The 21,090-nt window shown below is 48.2% G+C and overlaps 1 protein-coding gene across 1 annotated transcript in view; it reads right to left on the bottom strand.

Annotated features, from left to right (window-relative positions):
* The window catches only part of LOC114706420 (dynamin binding protein), a 105,386-nt gene that overhangs the window by 50,253 nt on the left and 34,043 nt on the right, over nucleotides 1-21,090 (bottom strand). Inside the window, exon 4 of the mRNA XM_028888795.2 lies at nucleotides 12,375-14,363. Coding sequence (XP_028744628.1) covers nucleotides 12,375-14,363 — 1,989 coding nt within the window. The remainder of the gene's footprint in view (nucleotides 1-12,374; nucleotides 14,364-21,090) is intronic.

The raw sequence follows: 21,090 nt of genomic DNA on the forward strand, positions 1-21,090 counted from the left end.
ATTCCAGCACTTGGCAAGAAGGTTGGGAGTTCAAGGTCATCCGCAGTTTGAGCTCCAGAGAGCCTGAGTGTTAGAATAACATCTAGGATCACATACACTGCTACATGAACCCGATCTGCTTGACTTCATGGCAGCAGACAAAGTGGACTATATTAAAACATAGTCCCGTCTTAACCCGGCCATTCTACCACGTTACCACGCTACCCTGGTGTAATTCAGAGGTACACGTCTCCAGAGGCAGGGATGCACCCACACCTATCTACCATTCTTCCCTCACCAGGCGTCTCCTCTCTCCCCAGGACACCAGCATCCAGATCCCCTCAGGAGTGCCTAAGAACAGTGGTGCTGACCACATTTGCAGTCCATAAAGACTGCGGTTTGCTCTCTGAACAAACAGGCAATGATATCTGGAAGGCGGATTTATGCAAAAGAGCAGCAAAATCTATAGAGAACTCGCCAGATAATGAAGCTGCTATTTATTTTTCCTTCTTTGTTTTTGAGACAGGATCTCATTATGTAGACTAGGCTAGTCTAAAACTCACAGAGACCCACCTGCCTCTGAGTCCTGGGATTAAAGGTGTGGGCCACTATGCCTAGCTATTTTCTTTCTTTTTTCTTAAAGATTTACTTTATCTTTTAAATTCTGTACATTCGTGTGTGTGTGTGTGTGTGTGTGTGTGTGTGTGTGTGTGTGTGTGTGTACACATGAGTGCTGGTGCCCATGGTTTTGAGCCTCCATGTGGGTGCTAAAAAATGGAACCTGGATCCTCTGCTAGAGCAATCCATGTTCTTAATGCTAAGACATCTCTTTAGCCCTGGGTGTTATTTTCTTATGTGCGAATAGAGGAAATTAATGGTCTCTCTCTTTTTAAGTCTAAAATTTGATGATCTTGCTTATTTATAATCCAACTGAAAACAAAGATTAATTTTCTGTGTTCAGGAAGGCAAAGGCCTTTAATTACAGCACTCAAGAGTTTGTTACAGCCTGGTCTATATAGCAAATCCAGGCCAGCCTGGTCTATACAGCAAATTCCAGGCCAGCCAGGACTCACCAGTGAGGTGAGACTCAGTCTCAAAAACAAAACCAAACAACAACAAAAAGATTAATCATCCTAGCTGAGTACTGTGCTACAAACCTATAATAATCTCAGGAAGTGGTGGAGGTGGGGGGGGTCCTCAAATTTGAGACCAACTAGGTTTAAAAACTGGGGGGTGGGGGGGCGGTGAGCTAACTCAGCAGGTAAAGGCATTTGCCAAACCTGTTACCTATTCAACTCCAGCATGGATGAAGGAGAGAACTGATTCCTGAAAGTTGTCCTCTGACTCCACCCACCTGCCGGGGCACACATACAGAAACGTAATTTTAAATTTTCAGAAAACAGGGGGAGGGGGCTCATGAGCTAGTTCGGGTGGTAAAGGTGCTTGCCACCGAGCCCGATAGGCTGGCTTCGGTCTCCCCAACCCACAGGCAGAAAGAGAAAACATCTTCTCCAAGTTGTCCTGTCCTTTGACCTCTACAAGCAGACACACACACACACACACACACACACACACACACACACACACGAGAGGGACAGAGGGGAGGGAGGAAACTGTTTCAGGAAAACAAAGTTCTCTAGCAACTGCGTATCTTTGATAAAGCAAGTATGATAAGAAGCGCACCTGGTGAGCGGCCCAGAGAGACAGAGAGAGAAAAGTAAATGCTAGGTCAGAAGACACTAGGGATAAATGATCAGAGGAAGATACTGTGGGAGCGGGGGGAAGGGGAGTGAACTGCTGTTTGCGGTTTGTGCTGGGGTTTAACTCAGGGCTCCCCACTCCCCGCTCTACCACTGAGTGGTCTACACTCCCAGCCCTGTTTGTCACTCTTTATTTCGGAGACAGGGTCTTGCTAAGTTGCGTAGGCTGGCACTGAACTCACTCTGCCAGGAGCTCCCATGCCACCGCTTCACACCCGTGTCACTGAGGCCAGCAATTCCCCTTTGCTCTGTTTGTGTTTAAATTCATCCTGCTCCCAAGGCCTTAAAGACACAGTTACAAACTGGTGGTGCACCCCTCTAATCCCAGCACTCAGGAGGCGGAGGCAGGCGGATCTCTGTGAGTTCGAGGCCAGCCTGGGCTACGGAATGAGTTCCAGGAAAGGCTCCAAAACGGCATAGTTCTCTATGTTCTCCTGTCTCAACACCCCCCCCCCAAAAAAAAAAAAGACAGAAGCTTCCAGACTGATGGGCTGCTACAAAAACCGAGTAGGGAAGAGGAGCACGCGGATTTCTCAGCTGGAACTGCTGCGGACGCACAAGCCTGAGACGGACACCCGCACGCGATCTTCTGCTCCCCCATACATTTTATGAGATGGGGTCTCAATAGGTATCCCTGGCTGACCTGGGACCCTCTGTAGACTAGGTTAGCCCAGAACTCAGAGTTGAAGGTGTGATCCGCCATGCCTGGCTTCCCAGCAGCTGTGACTGGGTAACTCTCTCCTTTTGAAACTTGCTTTACTCGGCTTTCCTTCTTCCCTAGGTCCCCACCCCACCCCACCCCCCGTGCTGGCCCACACCCTGGTGTCCCACACTGGGAGATTGCTGATGCTGAGTGCGGGGGTCACATTCTTCTCTAACCCAGTTAGTTGGTGCACAGTTAAGAGTCAAGAAAGGTGGAGGAAGGGGTGCAGAGACACCCAGAAAGTGCTTGCCAGGCCAGCAGGAAAACCAAGTTCGACCCACCCCCAGAACACACATCAAAAGCTGGGTGCTACGGTGTGTGTGCCTCTAAAACTGGCGCAGGGGAGGTGGAGGCAGGTGATCACCTGCCAGTCTAGCCTAATTAGAAAGGTCCAGGCCAGTGAGAGATGCTGTCTTGAAAAACAAGACAGAGCTCCCGAGGCACAGCACCTAAGATTGACCTTTGGCCTTCACACATACGCTCATGCATGCACTGACCTGCACTCACAGACAGGTACACACACAGACAGGCACACACACAGACACGCACTCACACAGACACGCACTCAAACAGACAGGCACTCACACAGACAGGCACACACACAGACACGCACACACACAGACATGCACTCACACAGACACGCGCACACTCACAGACAGGCACACACACAGACACGCACACACACAGACACGCGCCGCGCACACACACAGACAGGCACACACACAGACAGGCACACACACAGACAGGCACGCACACAGACAGGCACACACACAGACACGCACGCACACAGACATGCACTCACACAGACACGCGCACACTCACAGACAGGCACACACACAGACAGGCACACACACAGACATGCACTCACACAGACAGGCACACACACAGACAGGCACACACACAGACATGCACACACACAGACAGGCACACACACAGACAGGCACACACACAGACAGGCACACACACAGACAGGCACACACACAGACAGGCACACACACAGACAGGCACACACACAGACAGGCACACACACAGACAGGCACTCACACAGACACGCACACAGACAGGCACACACACAGACAGGCACACACACAGACAGGCACACACACAGACATGCACACACAGGCATGCACTCACAGACACGCGTGCATACACACAGACACAAGTTTCTCTTCTTGTTCAGCATAGCACCTCTAGGCTAAGGCTGAGAAGGAAACCTGAAGAGCACATCCAACTGTGTGGCTGACTTTAGCTCCTGGCTGCCTGGAGTCGGGATCTGGGAACAAAGGGGCAGAAAGGTACCAGGATCAAATAGGGTCTCCAGTGGAGGCAGAAAGGTACTGGATCAAATGGGGTCTCCAGTAGAGGCAGAAAGGCACCAGGATCAAATGGGGTCTCCAGTGGAGGCAGAAAGGTACCAGGATCAAATGGGGTCTCCAGTGGAGGCAGACTCTCAGTTCTGGGGAAGACACTGCTGACCAGGAACAGGAAGGACAGGAAGAGAGAGTCTGAGAACACTGGAACACAAGTAGACTGGATATATTTGTCCACTGTGTGTGTGTGTGTGTGTGTGTGTGTGTGTGTGTGTGTGGCAGGTGTGCAACACATGCCTGCAGGTGCCTGTGGAGGCCAGAAGAGGCATCAGATCCCCTGGAACTGGAGTTACAGGCATATAAAACGTTCAATTATTGCTTTTTCTCACCAAACTCAGAAAGTCGCTGGTCCTTCTTTATGTCTGAACACAGTCATTACTGCGGACCCAACAAAGCAGTATGGAAAGACTGTAAGGCCATGGAGCCAGCTTTGAAATCGGCCCTATAATTTCCTCACTGGGAGACTCTGGGCAAATCTTGGCTTTCTCGTCCGTCAGTCATGGGCAGTTTGGAGGACTAGGTAAGTGTATGAAAGCACCTTGCACACTGTTTGAAAAGTGGTAGGAGCACAGTTAGTCATGATTATTAGTTTCTTGGTTTCTGGGTAACCAGACAGCTAATCCACTAACGGGAAGGCCCGGTTCTTATTAGATGTCTCCTCTGTTTACGTGTACACTCTCTGTGCACTCGTATTCATCCTAGGTAACACCCCACTAAAGGGCGTGGCTTTGAATGGCATCTCTGTGCTGCTCCAACCCTACAGCAGGCTTTGGACTTCCAATCCTCCTGTCTCAGTCTCCGATGTAGCAGGGATTAAAGGTCTGTGCCAGGAGACCCAGCAATGTCTGTCTGCTTGTATTGCCCAGTCATGTCTCCAGCCTTAACTGGAGTCTTGAACTCTGGGATTTACCTCACACCACTTAATCAGTACTTTAACCTGGGCGTCTTAGAAATTCAGTCAAAACTGAGCCCCGACTGTCTCTTCCTGTCATAGTTTGTTATCCTGACACAGACCTAGACACATGTGAGAAGAGGGAATCTCAACTGAGGAACTGACTCCATTGGATCGGCCTGTGGGGGCTTTTTCTTAACTGTTAGTTATACAGGGGGACCCAGCCCTCGATGGGCAGTGCCATGCCAGGACAGGTGAGCCTGGGATGTATAAAAACAGTAGGTGAGAGACCAAGGGAAGCCAGCCAGTAAGCAGTGCTCCTCATGGTCTCCACTTCAGTTCCTGCCTCGGCTTCCCTGGATAATGGACTGTGACCTGTGAGCTAAAATAAACTCTCACTTCCCACGCTGCTTTTGGTCATGGTGTTTACCACAGCAACAGGGAGAGAATCAGGACACTCCTCCCTCACCACCCAGCTCAGCCTGAAGCCTCTTTACCATCTCAACCAGTCCTGGCTGCTGCTCAGACTCGGGAGTCATATCCCTCCTCTTCTCATTCTTCAGCCTCTCACACTCAGAGCAAGTCTTACTGGCTCAGATCCAAAATATCCCAGCCAAGCTGTCTCCCCCGTCTGCACCTCCCAGGTCCAGCTTGCTGGCATTTCTTTTCTGGATCATGGCAGTGATCTCATAACTGGTCTCTGCGTCTAGTGTCTCTGACTCTAAGTCAAATCATATTATCCTGTGTCCAAAACACGGTGGCTTCCCTTACTCTGGATGAACTGCCAAACCCACCCCTACTTGAGCCAAAATGGCCTTCCTGCTGTTTCCTCTGTTTCATCCCTCCTCTTCAAAAACAGCCTTGCTGGCTCCCTGCCTGGCATCAACTATCACCTCCAGGACACCTCTGCTTGCTTCTTTCCTCAGGATCCCTTTCCTCTAAAATGCTACTTATATAAGTAAGTAGCAATAACTGTCACTGCTGTCCTTCAGACGCCACCTTGAACATACAGGAACCCAGTGGTTGAATAAAGGTTCTCCTGTCTTCTAGGGCCTGTGACGTCGAATAAATGGTAAAGGAGAGAGTGGAGCGATGGCATGACCAGGGTCTCATTCCAGCTCAAGCTCCTTTGCTACGTCCTGCAAAGGCTCCGTAAACCCTGAAGCGCTGGGTCTATTGCAGTTTCCCACCCTGTGCCTGGCCCTGAGCACGAGGAAATAAACGTTTGCAAAGTCACCCCATCAACTGCAAAGAACCGTGACTCACAGATCAATCGTAACTAAGTAAACAATTCTAAGCGACATTAAACCATCAGCCCTAAAAGGAAAAACTAGTCACTGTTCAGAGTTAACAGACTATTCATGGGTTCAAACTGTGCTAGAGGCTTTGTACCAGGATAAAATCCAGCTGAATTAACTGAGGTAATTTGTACTAAGCCAACACCCTGAAGCCGACGTCACAGGGTTAAGGAAATTTGCTTTTTCCCTGTGTGCTGACAAGCTGGAAAAGGAAAAAGAGTATCATTGTCTTACATTCACTTCTTGGGGTGTTAGAGTGAGTCTAGGATTGAACGAACGGCCTTGTACAGCCTCAGCACACATTCTTCCCCTGAACTAACCTGGCTCTACACAAACTTTCATTATCTCAAAAAAAAAAAGATCACAAATTGGTTTGACTTTCTTTGTTTCATTCTCTTTTTTATTTTTATTTTTATTTATTTATTTTTTTTTTTTTGAGGCAGCCCTGGCTAGCCTGGAACTCACTCTGTAGACCAGGCTGGCCTCAAACTCAAGAGATCTGCCTGCCTCTGCCTCCGAGTGCTGGGATTCTCTCGGGGTCTCACAATGTAACCCTGGCTGGCTTGGAACTCACTGAGATCCCATTGCCTCTGCCTCCCAAATGTTGAGATTACTCATGTGTGCCCCCACAACTGGCCTGGGCTGGTCTATTTTACCCATTCTACTAACTGGAGAAAAAACTCTTATACCAGAGACATTTCAAGGAGTTTTCAGAATGTGAATTTCTTCTGGAGAGAAAAAGACTGTATTTAATATTTGGTCATCTGTCTAGAATATCATAGATGGCTTTGGTGTAATATACTATTGTCCCCTATCAGCGGTCTCCCACTGGTTAATCTATTGGTTTTCTTCAGTGGATCTTAGATCCCACCCAATGTTTTGCTGAAAATGTTACTTTCCTTAAAAACATATTGTGATCTCATGTGTAAGTCATCTTACTCTGAGAACTGGGTGTGGTAGCACACAGGGAGGCGAAGGCCGGAGAATCAAAGGTCAAGGTCAGGGGAGCTGGTTCACTGGAGAAGACGGCTTGCTACACAAACTCAAGGACCTGAGTTTGAGTCTTCCACACCACATTAAATAAACAAATGAACTTGCAATAGTTCCCTGGGCCTGTAATCCCAGCACAGTACGTTTGTGTATAATGTGACCGGGGCTTGGTGGTGGCGGACAGACAGAGGCAGGAAGATTGCTGGGGCCTGCTGGCCAGCTGGCCTAGCCAAACAACAGTGAGCTCCTGGAGCAGTGAGAAATCCTGTCTCAAGGGAATAAAGCAGAAAGTGGCAGAGCCCTGACATCCTCCTGTAATCTTGACAGGCATGTGCCCGGGCACCACATGTGCACACACACACACACACAAACACACACATATACATATACAAACACAAACACATCACACAAACACAAACACACATACACACACACAAACACACACATATAACACAAACACACACACCACACACACAAACACACACATATACAAACACAAACACACCACACACACACACACACACACACACACACCCCTTCGAAGCCAGCCTAGGTGATACAGTGAGACTCTATCTCAAATAAAAACTGAGTGCCTTTTGTTGTCCTCTTTCCTGACGTGACGTTACAGACTAGAATGACAAGCCAGAAGCCAGGTTTGCAATGCATGGGAGGCTGACTCACTGTAGAGAGGGTGAACGTGGGGTTCTGGCGCTGACCCACACTGAGAGTAACTCTATAGGCGTGATTCAAAGGCTGCAGGACAGAAAGTGTGATTAACTAGAGGCCAGTGTGAGCAGGCTCCCTAGAGTTTCAAACATGCACATGTGAGCGATACCATGAGTGTGCCTTTCTTTCTGATCAATGTGAGCCCCTGCTTGGCTCCTACTGAATGCCAGCATTTGATGAATGAAGAATGCGTGCACACGGAGATTATGCGTCAAAGTCAGGTATGTGAGCCTCACCTAGAGTCGGAAAAGGACTATGACATACCACAGGCTCTCCCGGGGCAGCACTCAGTAGCTCTGACTGGGGCTTCTAATGTAGTAAGTTCTAAGAAACCCCAAGGTCTGAGGACTGACCTATATGTGTCTGCTGCCTAGAGAACCAACACATTCAAAGGCACAGTGCTTTAGATATGGCCCCTGACTTGTTGATCTCAACCCATTCAGCTGGAAATTCCATAGCCAAACAGCACATCTAGAACGTTCATCACTCTATACCCTGCTCTCCGTATAATGCTAAAAATAAAGACGTTTTCTAGATGACATTGGCTTGACCTGAGCCCATACCAAATGACATGGCCCTTCCCTGACACGTGACCATCTATACATACCTTCTAGTGCTCTACCTTAACTCCATATAATAATTTGAAATTAAAACTCCCAATTCTCAGTCAGAGCCAAACATTGGTTACCTAACCTATGTATTTCCTATAATGAAGTCTAAGTTATCTGGGCCCTTTCACAGAAAAAAAAGCTAAAAATTAGAAGAAATATATATCAAAAACATCTTAAAAACTATCAAAATGATGTGATAATAATATAAAATTATAGGTCATCAAAGGCAACTCAGGAAGGAGAGGCACTCAGCAGTCCGCTCTTGGAGAAACCCTGAGTTCAGTTCCCAGCACCCATTTCAGGGGGCTCACAAGTGCCTGAATCTCTAGCTTCAGAGGGTCTCAGACACATGCACATAGTTAAAAATAAAAATAAAATCTAAAAAACAAACGAAACAAAAACAAAGGAAAACTAGAATCATAAAAATATGTGTAACGGTATTTGCCAATCTCCCCCAACCTTAAGCCTGAACTCTGCCAAAGACCTGAAGAAAAGGGGTCAGAAATACACACACAATAAATAAACGAATACAATAAAAAAAAAAAAAGGCCCAAGAAAATCAGGCGAGACACCTAGACAATGAGAGAAAAGACTAGAAATCTCCTGTGAGTATAAAGTCCCACAAGGAGTCCACCAACATCACCATAAAAAAAAAAGTGGGGGACACTGGTCCACCGAGGTAGAGACTGTGCCGACACCTCCAACCCTGGACGCCTGGTCAGGACAGTAAGACGTGGGCCGGACCCAAGCTTGGTTCAGAGCGGCTGTTGTGAAGCGTGAGTTTGTGAGAACGTGTGCTCGTTACAGCAGCTCACACTTAAGATCAAACACATCAGCAAGCTTAATTACACTCTATGATTTATACCAACTTAGTAACTGGTATACAACCACCTCTAACTCCAGCTCCAGGGGATCGAAGCCTCCTCTGACCTCCAAGAGCACCAATACCCATGGCATACATTCATTTTCTCTCTCCCCCCGCCTCTCTCTCTCTCTCTCTCTCTCTCTCTCTCTCTCTCTCTCTCTCTCACACACACACACACACACACACACACACACACACACACACACGAAGTACACATAAATAGAAATAAAAATACATCTTAAAAAAAATAGTTCCGGCAGGTGGTGGTGGTGGCGGCGGCGGCAGCGGTGGCGGCGGCAGCGGTGGCGGCGGCACACGCCTTTAATCTCAGCACTTGGGAAGCAGAGGCAGGTGGATCTCTGTGAGTTTGAAGCCAGCCTGATCTGTGATCTCTGCTCTGTACCACCATTCTTCTGCTATTTTCCTCTTTGTTTCCCGAGACAGAGCCTTGTTATGTAGCCAAGATAAGCTTTGAACTTGTGGCAATTCTCCTGCCTCAGCCTCATGAGTGCTCAGATTATAGGCAAGCACCACCAAGTCAGCTCCACTTTATATATTATTTCTCCTGTGGGTCTGATGAATAAGAACTCCCCAGAGAGAGCTGGGGAGATGGTTCAAAGAGCTTGCTGCACAGCATAGGACCCAAGTTCAATCCCCAGCACCCATGTATAAAGCCAGGTGTGGTGATATAGTGTGTAACCTAATAAACTTGCCTGAGGATCAGAGGACAGAGCCAGTCACTTGCTGCAGTACAAACACAATGTTTATATGATATCCAAACCTTAATTCTATGTCAAATGGCAGCCTTGAATGCATGGGACAGAGTTGAGGAACCAGGAAAGAAAACTGAGTCATTTACAAAGGTTATTCAGGGCCCAAAAGAATCTTTCACAGATTTTTTTTTTTTTTTTACAAAGACTGGCTTCAGCAGTAAAGAGAATGGTCCTGGATTCAGAAGCTAGTCAGATAATAATTGAATCTTTGGCTTTTGAGAACTCGAATGCAGCATGCAAGAGAATAATCAGGCCATTAAAGGCAAGAGCTGCACCCTTGGAAGATTGCATTAGAGACACGGTTAATGTTGAGTCTCATGACCAAGATGGTATGTGGGTAGGAGAAGCAATTTCAAAAGGTTTGAGGAATGTTAGATGTTTTGGATGTGGAAAGCAAGGACACTTAAAAAGGGACTGTAAACAGGTCATTCCTAGAAACAATGTTTCTTCAAAAAACAATGGCAACAGAATGCCCCTTCCTTCTGGAGTATGCAGAAGGTGTGGTAAGGGAAAACACTGGGCCAATGAATGTAGATCAACAAGGGACAGGCAAAGTAATCCTTTGCCTTGGGCTTCGGGAAACTCCCAGAGGGGCCTCAGGCAGGCCCCCACAGCAAATCTAGTTCAAACCTTTCCTGCAGTCAAAGAGGAAACCCCTACTTAGAGCTAATAGCGAGCCATAGCAGAGCCGGGGGTTGGTGGCACACACCTTTAATCCCAGGTCTTGGGAGGCAGAGCTAGGCGGATCTCTGTGTGGTCAAGGATACAGCCAGCATGGAGACACACGCCTTTAATCTCAATACCAACCATAGAAGACTTGGAGGTCTGTACAGATGGGCAGTGACGAGGAGGTCATGTGGTTGGGTTTACAACCAATGAGAAGGCAGAACAGAAAGTCTATATAAAGACAAACACACAGGAAGTAGGTCTCTTTGCTGAAGAGGCTAGCTGCAGCAGTGAAGGGTAAGGCTCTTAGCTCTGACCTCTTGGACTTTCATCCCTGCATTGACTCTGTGTTTCTTACTTAATAAGATGGTTGTTTACATCTACAGCCACTAGATTAGACACAGAGGTCAGGTAGTGGTGGCACACACCTTTTATCCCAGCACTTGAGATCTCATGCCTTTGCTTGGGAAGCACACACATCTTTAATCCCAGAAAGTGTATGGCAGGGCAGAGGAAGGTATATAAGGCGTGAGGAAACAGGAACTCACTCTCTTTAGACTGAGGATTTCCTAGAGGTAAGATCCAGTGGCTGGCTGTTCTGCTTCTCTGATCTTTTAGCTTTCACCCTGATATCTAGCTTTCAGTTTTTTATTATAAGACCATCTAAGATTCAAACAACAGCCAGGTGTCGTGGTACATGCCTATAATCTCAGCACTGGGGAAGTAGAAACAGGCGGGGCTCACTGGCTAGCCAGCCTAGCCTAACCGGCAAGCTCTAGGCCAGTGCTTCTCAACCTGTCGGCTGCAACCCTGGAGGATATTTCCATTAGTATTCATAAGAGTAGCAACATTACAGTTATGAAATAGCAACGAAATAATGTTATGGATGGGGGTCAACACAACATGAGGAACTGTATTAAAGGTCACAGCATCAGGAAGGTTGAGCGCCACTACTCTAGGCCAATGAGAGACCCTGTCTCAAAAAAACAACTGAGGAACAATACCCAAGGTTGACCTCTGACCTACACACATGTACACATATATGCATGCATACCTACATATTTACCTGTACATGCCTGCGCGCGCGTGCGCGCACACACACACACACACACACATCTCCAGAGACTAGCCACAGAACATGCATTTCTGCATGTACAAAGTGGGAAGTTAAAAGCTGTAGTAGTGAAAACACCAGCTTAAACCTCAGCTCTCAGCAAGTTCCTTAACAGCTGGGTCTTAGTCCCTCCCTCTGTACAGTGGCCATCTGAACAATCCCTGTATGTACTTCCAGGACAGCCGTGAAGACGCTGTAAACGAATGGTAATAACAAATGCTAACAAGTAAGAAATACAGGATATTGCTGCTGAAATACGGCCCCTGATCCCCAAGATACAAGTTCTAGTTTTCTCAGGAGATGTCTTGGCCCGGGAGACTTCAGTTTAGAAAGTCTCTTAGGAACTTCCTATCTGCAAAGCAGCGTGGATGCCACAGCGGCAGAGGGGGTACTGTGTCAAAAATATACACGTCTCTGAGGCTGGGCTTCTCTACTGGAGCAGTAAATGAAGTCAGAGGACCCAGTGGTCAGAGATAGAGCACGGCAGAGCAATGTAATTAGGTGACGGAATGGGGAACTGGGTAACAGACTGTAAATCTCTCTGTGAGGACCAGGATGTTTTTCAATAGCGAGGCCCTCACTGAGCCTCAGCCCAGGAGTCAGGGTCACGCGGCTTCCTTCACTTACCTCTCAGCTGCTGGAGCTCCAGGGTCAGACTCTGAATGGTGCTCTCGTAGAACTTGAGATTCTCCAGAGCCTCCGCCCTCAGCAAGTCACCCTGCTTTTCCCCTAACGTCAAGCTCAGCTCTTCCTGAGCCCTGGTGTACATGTCCAAGTCGTGTTCCACATCCTGAATCCTCGCCAGCACAGAGGGGCACGGAGAAGTCTGGGCTGGGCTCTGCTCCACGTGCTCGGGGCACTCCTTCTCTGGGGCCTCCCAACTGGAGTGGGCACCGGAGGTGGGCTTGGGGGAGGCTGTGTTCACCCTCGGCTGTGTGGAAGGAGGCAGTGGAGCAGGGCGGGAGGGCCGCACAGCCAAAGGGGGTACAGGTTTTGGGCTCTGGTCAAGCAGCAAGTGGGGAGAAATGGGTGTTGGGGTACAGGGTCTGGGCGGCGGCGGCCTCAGGGCCTTTCTCCTCTCGGGGAGATCCTGTGAGGACAGCAACTTTGAGGAGCCTCTGACAATATCCTTCTCGGAGTTAAAGTCCATGATTGAAAAGCGGCGTTCAGTTTTATCCTGCTCTGTGCTGGGCCCCCACAGGCTCTTCTCAAATTCCATCAGCTGTTGGGTCAACTTGGAATCCAGGTCGATGCTGTCCCCCTGTGACAACGCTGTGGTTACCTCTGTGGTGGGCCCCTTGTGTGGTGGCCCAGGCCTCCTCTCTGGTCTCCCTGGTGCAGAATAGAGGCTGGAGGCGTTTTCTGCAGACGTTTGGTGCCTCTGAGAATAGCTGGTCATAACCGGATGGCAAAAGTAGCTAGGTCTGGCTATCCTTGAGGCCGAGAGGGAGGAGGCCCTGTGAAGTGGGGGAGCTGGCTTCCAGAGGGACCTACACTGGGCATATGTCCTCTTGGGAGGCAGGCTGGAGTAGTCTCTAGTCCAGGCTTCTGGAGGGACAAACTCAGTGGATGGGTCTGAGCTTTGGTGGCTCCCTCTTGCTGTTGAGGAACACTGACTTTTCTGCACTTTGGGGTGACAAGGTACCCAAGGCTGGGAAGAAACACCATTGACTATCTCTGAGGGGTCAGGTGTGGAAGAGTCTTTAACAAGACGCCTTTCAGGATCCACCCCTGCGCAGCTTCCTGAGGCTTCTTCACTTTGACCAGAGTCCTCGCTTACAGCACACTCAGGGACCCCACGATCTAGGGGGACCTGGGGTTGTTCAGACAGACTCCAGTCACGCCTTTCTGCTTCACACGTCTCTGGTTCAAGTCTTGCTTCCTCCACCACTGAGTTCCCCAACCCATCCGCAGAACTTTCAGAGTTCTTAGGGAGACTGTCTTCCTGGGGCAGACCCACGGTTTCTTCTGTCCTGGTGCTAGGACATAACTTCACGAAGCGATGGGGAAAGATACCTGTCCTGCCCTTCAAACGTCCTTCCAGCCAGCCATCCTCCAAGGTCCCCAGAATTTGGATTTTATCCCCTATGTCAAAATCCAACTCATTCGGCTCCAGGGCTTGGAATCTGTAGAGGGCCAGTCCATAGGTCCCCGACGGGTGGTCAGCCTCGTCAGCCCCACTTTCTACTTCTCCTGTGGAGATGTCTACTTCGCCGTTAGCAACACAGTCATCTCCACTTCCAGAATTTACCGACTCATCCACAATCCTCAGGGGCCCCAAAAGCTCTACAAAGCCTTCTGGGAAAATGCCTCTCCGACCCTCCAACTCTCCTTCGAACCAGCCTGGCTCAGGAACTCCGATAATGGTGATCACATCTCCTTCCCTGAAGTCCAGTTCCTCATCCAGCTGGGCAGACAGCCCCATGAGGGCCCGTGCTTGTCCCATGGAGTATTCTGGAATCTGAAGCGAGGCACTTTGTGAGTGCCACTGCCGGCTTTGGGAGGAGAGGCAGAGCTCACGAACGCAAGAAGACGGAAAGAAGCCCCGGGCCCCCCAGCAGCTTCGGCCCTGCAGCCAGCCTGCAGTAGGGGTGCCATCAAGAATCACCAGGTCTCCTGAAGAAAGAAGCGAAAGTCAGAACCAGAGAATAACACTACGGCCTACAGTGCCATCGCCTCTTTGCCGTTGTTGAGACAGGGCTGCACTGCGTGGCCCCGGCTGTCACCACAGTTCTGCCTCAGTCTCCTGAGTGCTGGGCTTGCATGTCTATCCACCGAGAGTCTCTCCTCCTGCCACGTGGGGCCTGCAGACAGAGCTCAGGTTGTTGGCTTTCGCAGCAGGCACCTTCACTGCCGGGCCATCTTGCTGGCCCTATAAGAAGATTTAAAAATCCCAGGGACCTGCTCTTCTGTTGTTGCAAATAACCAGTATTTCAGGTAGCCGTCACAAAATATGCACCCCAAAATTGTGTCTGTCCGAGGGTTTAGATTCACCACAGTTCTAAAAACACATTCCATAGTTCTATAATCAACTGCTTTATAACAAACGCTTGATTATGCAACTACGGACATTCAGCTTGTGGATTACTAATTTTCATCTTACTCTGAGCCTTCCCTCTGGTCAGTGCATGGGCCAACTCTCCTGAGCAGAGCTGCTGGAGGGAGGCAGACCCTGGCTGAGGGAGGCAGACCCTGGCTGAGGGAGGCAGACCCTGGCTGAGGGAGGCAGACCCTGCTCGAGGGAGGCAGACCCTGGCAAACAGTCAGGAGGGGCAGCAGTGCACGGTTCCCAGTCAAATGCACCGGGGAGGGGCTAGCTGTTATGTTCTTGACTTTTATGCGCTCCTGGGCAATTAAAGGAGATTGCTTTTATTTTATATGTATTGGTGTTTGCATCTGTGCACCAGGTGCATGCAGTGCCTGAGAAAGACAGAAGAGGGCACCCGATCCCTTGGAACTAGAATTATAGGTGGTTGGGAGTCACTACGTAGGTGCTGAGAACAGAACCTGGCTCCTCTGCAAGAGAAGTCAGTACTCCCCTCCGCCCCCAAAGGGTTTCTCTTCATAGTTTTGGTGTCTATCCTGGAACTCACTCTGTAGACCAGGCTGGCCTCGAACTCAGAGATCCTTCTGGCTCTGCCTCCCGAGTGCTGGCCACCACCGCCGGGCATCAGTCAGTACTCTTAACTTCTCAGCCATCTCTCAGTCTCATTCCTGATTTTTAAAAAGATTGTGTGTCCTACCTTCCCAAGTGTGTGTAAGTGAATTGGTGATGGGCACACTTCTGTTTTGTATCTTAAGAGTCTGAGATGTTGCCTTTTGTGTAGTGAAGGCTAAGTAGCCATTTGTTAATAATGATTATTCTTTATTTAGCCTTAGCTCCCAAATTCATCATAGTCTTCTGCATCTAAAATTGGGTCTCATTGCTAACTTCCTCGTTCCCTCTAATTTCTTCTTTCAAAACATTTCTTCCATGTATTAATTCTCTTTGCTAATACCCTAGCCTAGTTTAATTCCCATCTTCCCTTTTAAATTTTATCCAAACATTATTTCTTCTAGCCCATCGAATGATTGTAAATGTGCCAATTTTACAGCATCCTTTTGCTTAAACTTTAGTCACGAGGCATGACAGCCTACTGCTCACCACTTTCTTTCCTAATAACCTCTCTTTGTTTTCTGAGATACAGTCTCACTCCAGAGCTCAGGCTGGCCTGAAACTTGTTCCAATCCTCCTGCCTCAGACTCCCACGTGCTGGGAACAATCCTGATCTTATTGAGTGAATTCAATAAAACATATTTGTTCTGTACTCACTCTGGAGCATCTCTTTACCTAGACAGCAGCAGGCTGTTCTGTTTCCGCCCTGTTCTAGCTGTGCTCGGGTTTATCCAGTCACCTCTCTGTTCTCCATCCATCCATCATGATCTCACCTATGATGTGAGACCCTGGGAAATCTCACACAAAGGGATTTTTTTTGCTTTGTTTGCTTTTGAGACAGGGTCTCATGATGGATCTCAGGCTGGCTTCAAACTTGCAACCCTCCTGCCTCAGCTTTTGAAGTGCTTGGATTAAGAGCACATGCCACCACATCCTGCTGAACTCCGAATCTTTATTACTGCTACTCTCTCTCCATCTGAAACCTTAGCAGGCCTCCTTAAAATCTTAGGAGCACATAGCTGCTTGGCCATCTGTGGCCTACCGAAGCACCCCACTTATCCCTTAAGTCCTGGCATTTGTATGTCAGCACAGTGCACAGCATATAATATAACATTTTAGACTTAGTGGTAGACGCCCTGTATATTTCCTGACTTCATTTTATTGTGCTTAGAGTTTTATTTGGAAATGCCTAAAAATGGTGTCTTGCTCCCATATTCCTGTAGTCCTTAATTTTGCACTGGCCAAAGCTTTGGGTCCTGAGAATTACAAGTTACCCCCCTCCCCCAGTGGCTCTGAAGCCTGCCATCCAGGCCACCACGGGAAGTCACTGGTGACATGACTGCTCAGACACAATGGGTCTCTTGGTGAATAGGAAAATCAAAGCATGTCCTAACTCCCACTCTGCTGGCTTTGAAATGCCTGGCTCACTTCAAACTGCAGAATGACAGTGCGCTCTGTCTGGCCAGATCTCCATGAACTTGGACAATAGGGCTTGTTTTCCTGTCTATTCCAACAGTGGTTTTGATGAGCTTTGTTTCCGGGCAGACTGTAGCTCTGCTGGTTATCCATAGTTATAAAGGAGGGTTCTCAAAACAAAACAAGATGACGGCCCTCTCCCATCAACACACACAATTTAGATGGCACTTTACTTTAGTTCAACATCCCCACCTTATGTTTTTGATTTTGTCCTTTGTTTTTTCCCCTTACTTGGTGATTACCTTTATTTTATAGGCCTAACTTCCCTGGGGTGGGTTTGTTGTGGTGGTGGTGGTGGTTTCTCTGGTTTCTGTTTTCAAAAATCTCTTGTTTTAATTAGTCAGGCAAGCTATTTCCCTGGAGTCTGGGTAATTATTTAGGAATGAAGGATACCCAGTCATTCTAGACTTCAAAAACACCAATATAAAGAATTCCTGGAATGGTGGGACCAGGTTTGGGAACAGGAAAGTAGAAACTGCAGTGACTCTTGGGGTCAAATGTGACTGCTCCCAACCATCCTGCTTGTTTCTTTGGTTGGAATTTTTCTCTGAACAGGAAGTGGATTGGAAGTGAGATTACAGGAAGGAATGTAGGTCTGGTTAGACTCTGATACACGCTGCCTGACTCCACAGGCCCAGCTCCTTCCTTACCTCCACTCATGGTGCTAACTGCCCAGGGGACTGTGTGCCTTGTGCAGACCACATATTTCCTTTAATTTATAGAGTTTATCCTAACACTTCATCTCATGGCATTAAAATCTAAGATGCTTGTGCTTCGACCATTAAAGATCAGTCAGAAACCTATTTATAAATTACCATTTTGAGAGGAGGTTGCCTAGAAATGCGAGGTGTAGACAGCCATAAGCATTCTGTGTTGTGTGAGGAAATGACCTCCTGATCTTCTTGTCTTTCCCTTGACACATTCTTTTCCTTTTCTTCCTTCCTCTCTTTTCCTTTTTTTCCCCTTCACTTTTCGTGTTCTATTCTTTATTTTTTGGACAGCTGGTGACTCTAGCCACTCACTCATACTGACACTTCCAGAAGACAGTTTTGTTTCTGAACCAAAACACATAGCACAGTCCAAAATAACTGAGTGGCTTCAGGAAGTGGGGAGGGTGACACCTGCTGGCAGAATCAGTGATGACTCCAGGTAGACTGGGGAAACATCCCATACACAGCAACTTCACAGAAGGAAGGCAGGCCTCAGGAGCCACAGAGCATGTCCCTCTGCCTGGTTTACAACCTCACTGGTCCTAACAGCTACCCTGAGGTAGGTGTTGCCATCTCCAGCCTTTACATAAGGCTAGCAATGCGCTAGCCCAACATCACAGCTACTATGTGGCAAAGATGGATTTAAATCTAGGACCATTAGAATTCCTATCCTCTAAGCCATATTGCCTAATTTTAACATACTAGTCATAACACAAATTACTCATACATACGCACACATACAATTTTTCTCTTTGGATGACTAAAGAACTGGAGTTACAGATGGTTGTGAGCCTCTACATGGGTGCTGAGAATTGAACCTGGGTCCCCTGGAAAAGCACAGTGTTCCTGACCACTGAGCCATCTCTCCAGCTGCTCTTATTAATCTTAATGCTACTTCTTAAGTGTAATTTAATAACAACTAAACAGGCAGGGTGGCAAGGCACAGGAAGGTTCTCATGTAGCCGAGGCTGGCAATGTGGCGGAAGAGGACTAAATTCCAGGCTGTTCTGCCTCTACATCCTGAACGCTGGGATTACTGGCATGTACAACTACAGAGGTGGATGCATCGTAAGACTGGACCCAAGGCTTTGGGCATACTAGCCAAGTACTCTACCAACTGAACTATACTCTTAGCACCCCAATACTCCTGGAAGTCTCCGGGTCTCCTTCTGGTTTGTTTATTCATCACTCCAGTTTTGTGTGCACAGAAGAGAAGCCACCCCACTGCTGTGCTGGCTACTCTTACATCAACTTGTCACAAGCTAGAGTTACCCAAAGGAGGGAACCTCAGTGGGGAAAATGCCTCCATGAGATCCTGCTGTAAACCAAACAGCGGTGGTGCGCGCCTTCAATCCCAGCACTCAGACGCAGAGGCAGGAGGATCTCTCTGAGTTCAAAACCAACCTGATCTACAGAGTGAGTTCCAGGACAGCCAGGGCTACACAAAGAAACCCTGTCTCAAAACAAACAAACAAACAAACAAACAAACAAACAAGATCTGGTTGTAGGGCATTTTCTTAAGTAGCGATTGACGGAATTTGTTTCCCAGCACCCACAAGGCAGCACACAGCATCCACAACTCCAGTTCCAGGGGATCCAGTGCCCTCTTCAGGCTTCTGTGGGCACCAGGCATATGTGTGGTACACAGACATAGACACAGGCAAAACCACCCACACGCAAGCTTTTTTATTTTTTAATGAAGATCTACAGATTCAAGTCTGGAGAAATAGCTTAGCAGTTAAGAGGGCTCACTGTTCATGCAGAGGACCAGAGTTCAGTTTCCAGTATCCACACAGAGTGACTCACAACCACCTGTAACCTCCGTGCCCAGGCACCGATGCCCTCCTCACAGGCACCTGTACACACATGCGCAGACACACACACACATCAGTGAAAACAAAGACCTGCCGGCTGGAGCCCAGCCTGACCCTGGCTCACTCACTCTCATCTCATGGCTAACAGGTCAGTGCCAGGGTCTTCCCGAGAACCTCTGGGTGGGGGGGGGGGTGGGCCTGAGTGCCTTAGGCGGATTTTACTTTCAGAGCCAGCTCAGAACACATCAGATGAGTCTTCTCAGTGCTGGCTTCAGCAGAAAATCTTGTTTTTTAAAAATGCTTTGAAGCCTAAGACTTGACCATACAACATACAGTGTTGAAGCAAAATTAATTCTAGCGGCGATTCCCTCAAATTCTTCATAACACTACATACACACTGTTTATTTCCACACAACACTCCTTCTATCTGCTGTTTTCAGCAGGAGCCAAGACTAGGAAAGAGAAGGCCCATGCTAAAGCTGGAGATGTGATTCAGTGGCAGAGTGCTTGTCTCGCCGTCCAGTGTGCTCACGGCCCGGGTGTCAACCTCCAGCACTGAAACAAACGAATAAGCAGGCCATGCCGCTCACGTCCTGTGCATGTCTCGCAGAAACACCAACCGGCTCTTGTCCTCCTTCCGCCCTACCTGGGGAGGCCTGCCCCGGACTCCAGACCGCCTTGGGATAGTGTGAGGAAGGACAAAGATCCTGCCGGAGTCTTAGGTCTAGTTTCCACTGTCTTCCCAACCCTGATTAGCAAGAAGGCTCCAGACCAGAGGGAGAGGCAAAGACTGAGAACAGGCGAACATGCACAAAACTCCAAGACAGGTCTTGAGGATGAACATCAAAAAACCCAATATTGTTTTCCTCTCATTGACCAGGGGCTAGAGAAGTTTGCTAGCTCTCGATTCCCTAGTGTGTGTGTGTGTGTGTGTGTGTGTGTGTGTGTAAGAATGCCTGTGCCTTCAGTACCATACTAAAAGGACAGTTACAATGCAAACAACAGAGCTTATAAGTAAGTTCTATTCTGATACGCTGACTGGACATCACAAAGCTGGGTGGGGCCACAAGCCTCAGGCTGCAGCACTGCTGGTCTCTGTTTTGTGTAGAACGGCGTAGACTTCACCAAGCGGACGTGGAAATGGTTTCCTGTCCATCTCTGGAAGTCCATGCCTTTAGAGTACAATGTGAGAAATACTTGAATCATCCCGGGGATGCGGCTGGCACCATCTGTTACAACTGTTTCTTTTACTCTACCCAATGGAGGCACAGCAATGGGACAGGCTTGCATCTATCTCTTCTTCATCAAAATCACCGTTTCCCTATTGTTCTTTAGTAAGTAGCAATGTTTTCAGCAAAATCATACAAGGTAGTATTTCTGAGGAAGAGATTAACACTGTCTGAAGTGTCTGCAGCTTAGGGTAGTGAACAAATAACACTGGACTGAGGATGTCCTGAGGCCATACCTCTTACCTGGAGTGAATTGCCTTTGAACTACACTGTTATGTATAACGTGCAGTTGCTAATACTCCCACTGTTGAAGATCCCTAAGAATACTGTTGTAGGGGCTGAAGAGATGGCGGCTCAGCAGCTAAGAACATAGACTAAGGCAGAGCACAGGAGTCTGGTTGCCAGCACACAGCAGGCAGCTCACAACCGCCTGTAACTCCAGCACCAGAGGATTCATAT

The sequence above is a fragment of the Peromyscus leucopus genome, chromosome 1, assembly GCF_004664715.2.
Source record: "Peromyscus leucopus breed LL Stock chromosome 1, UCI_PerLeu_2.1, whole genome shotgun sequence".
NCBI lineage: Eukaryota > Metazoa > Chordata > Mammalia > Rodentia > Cricetidae > Peromyscus > Peromyscus leucopus.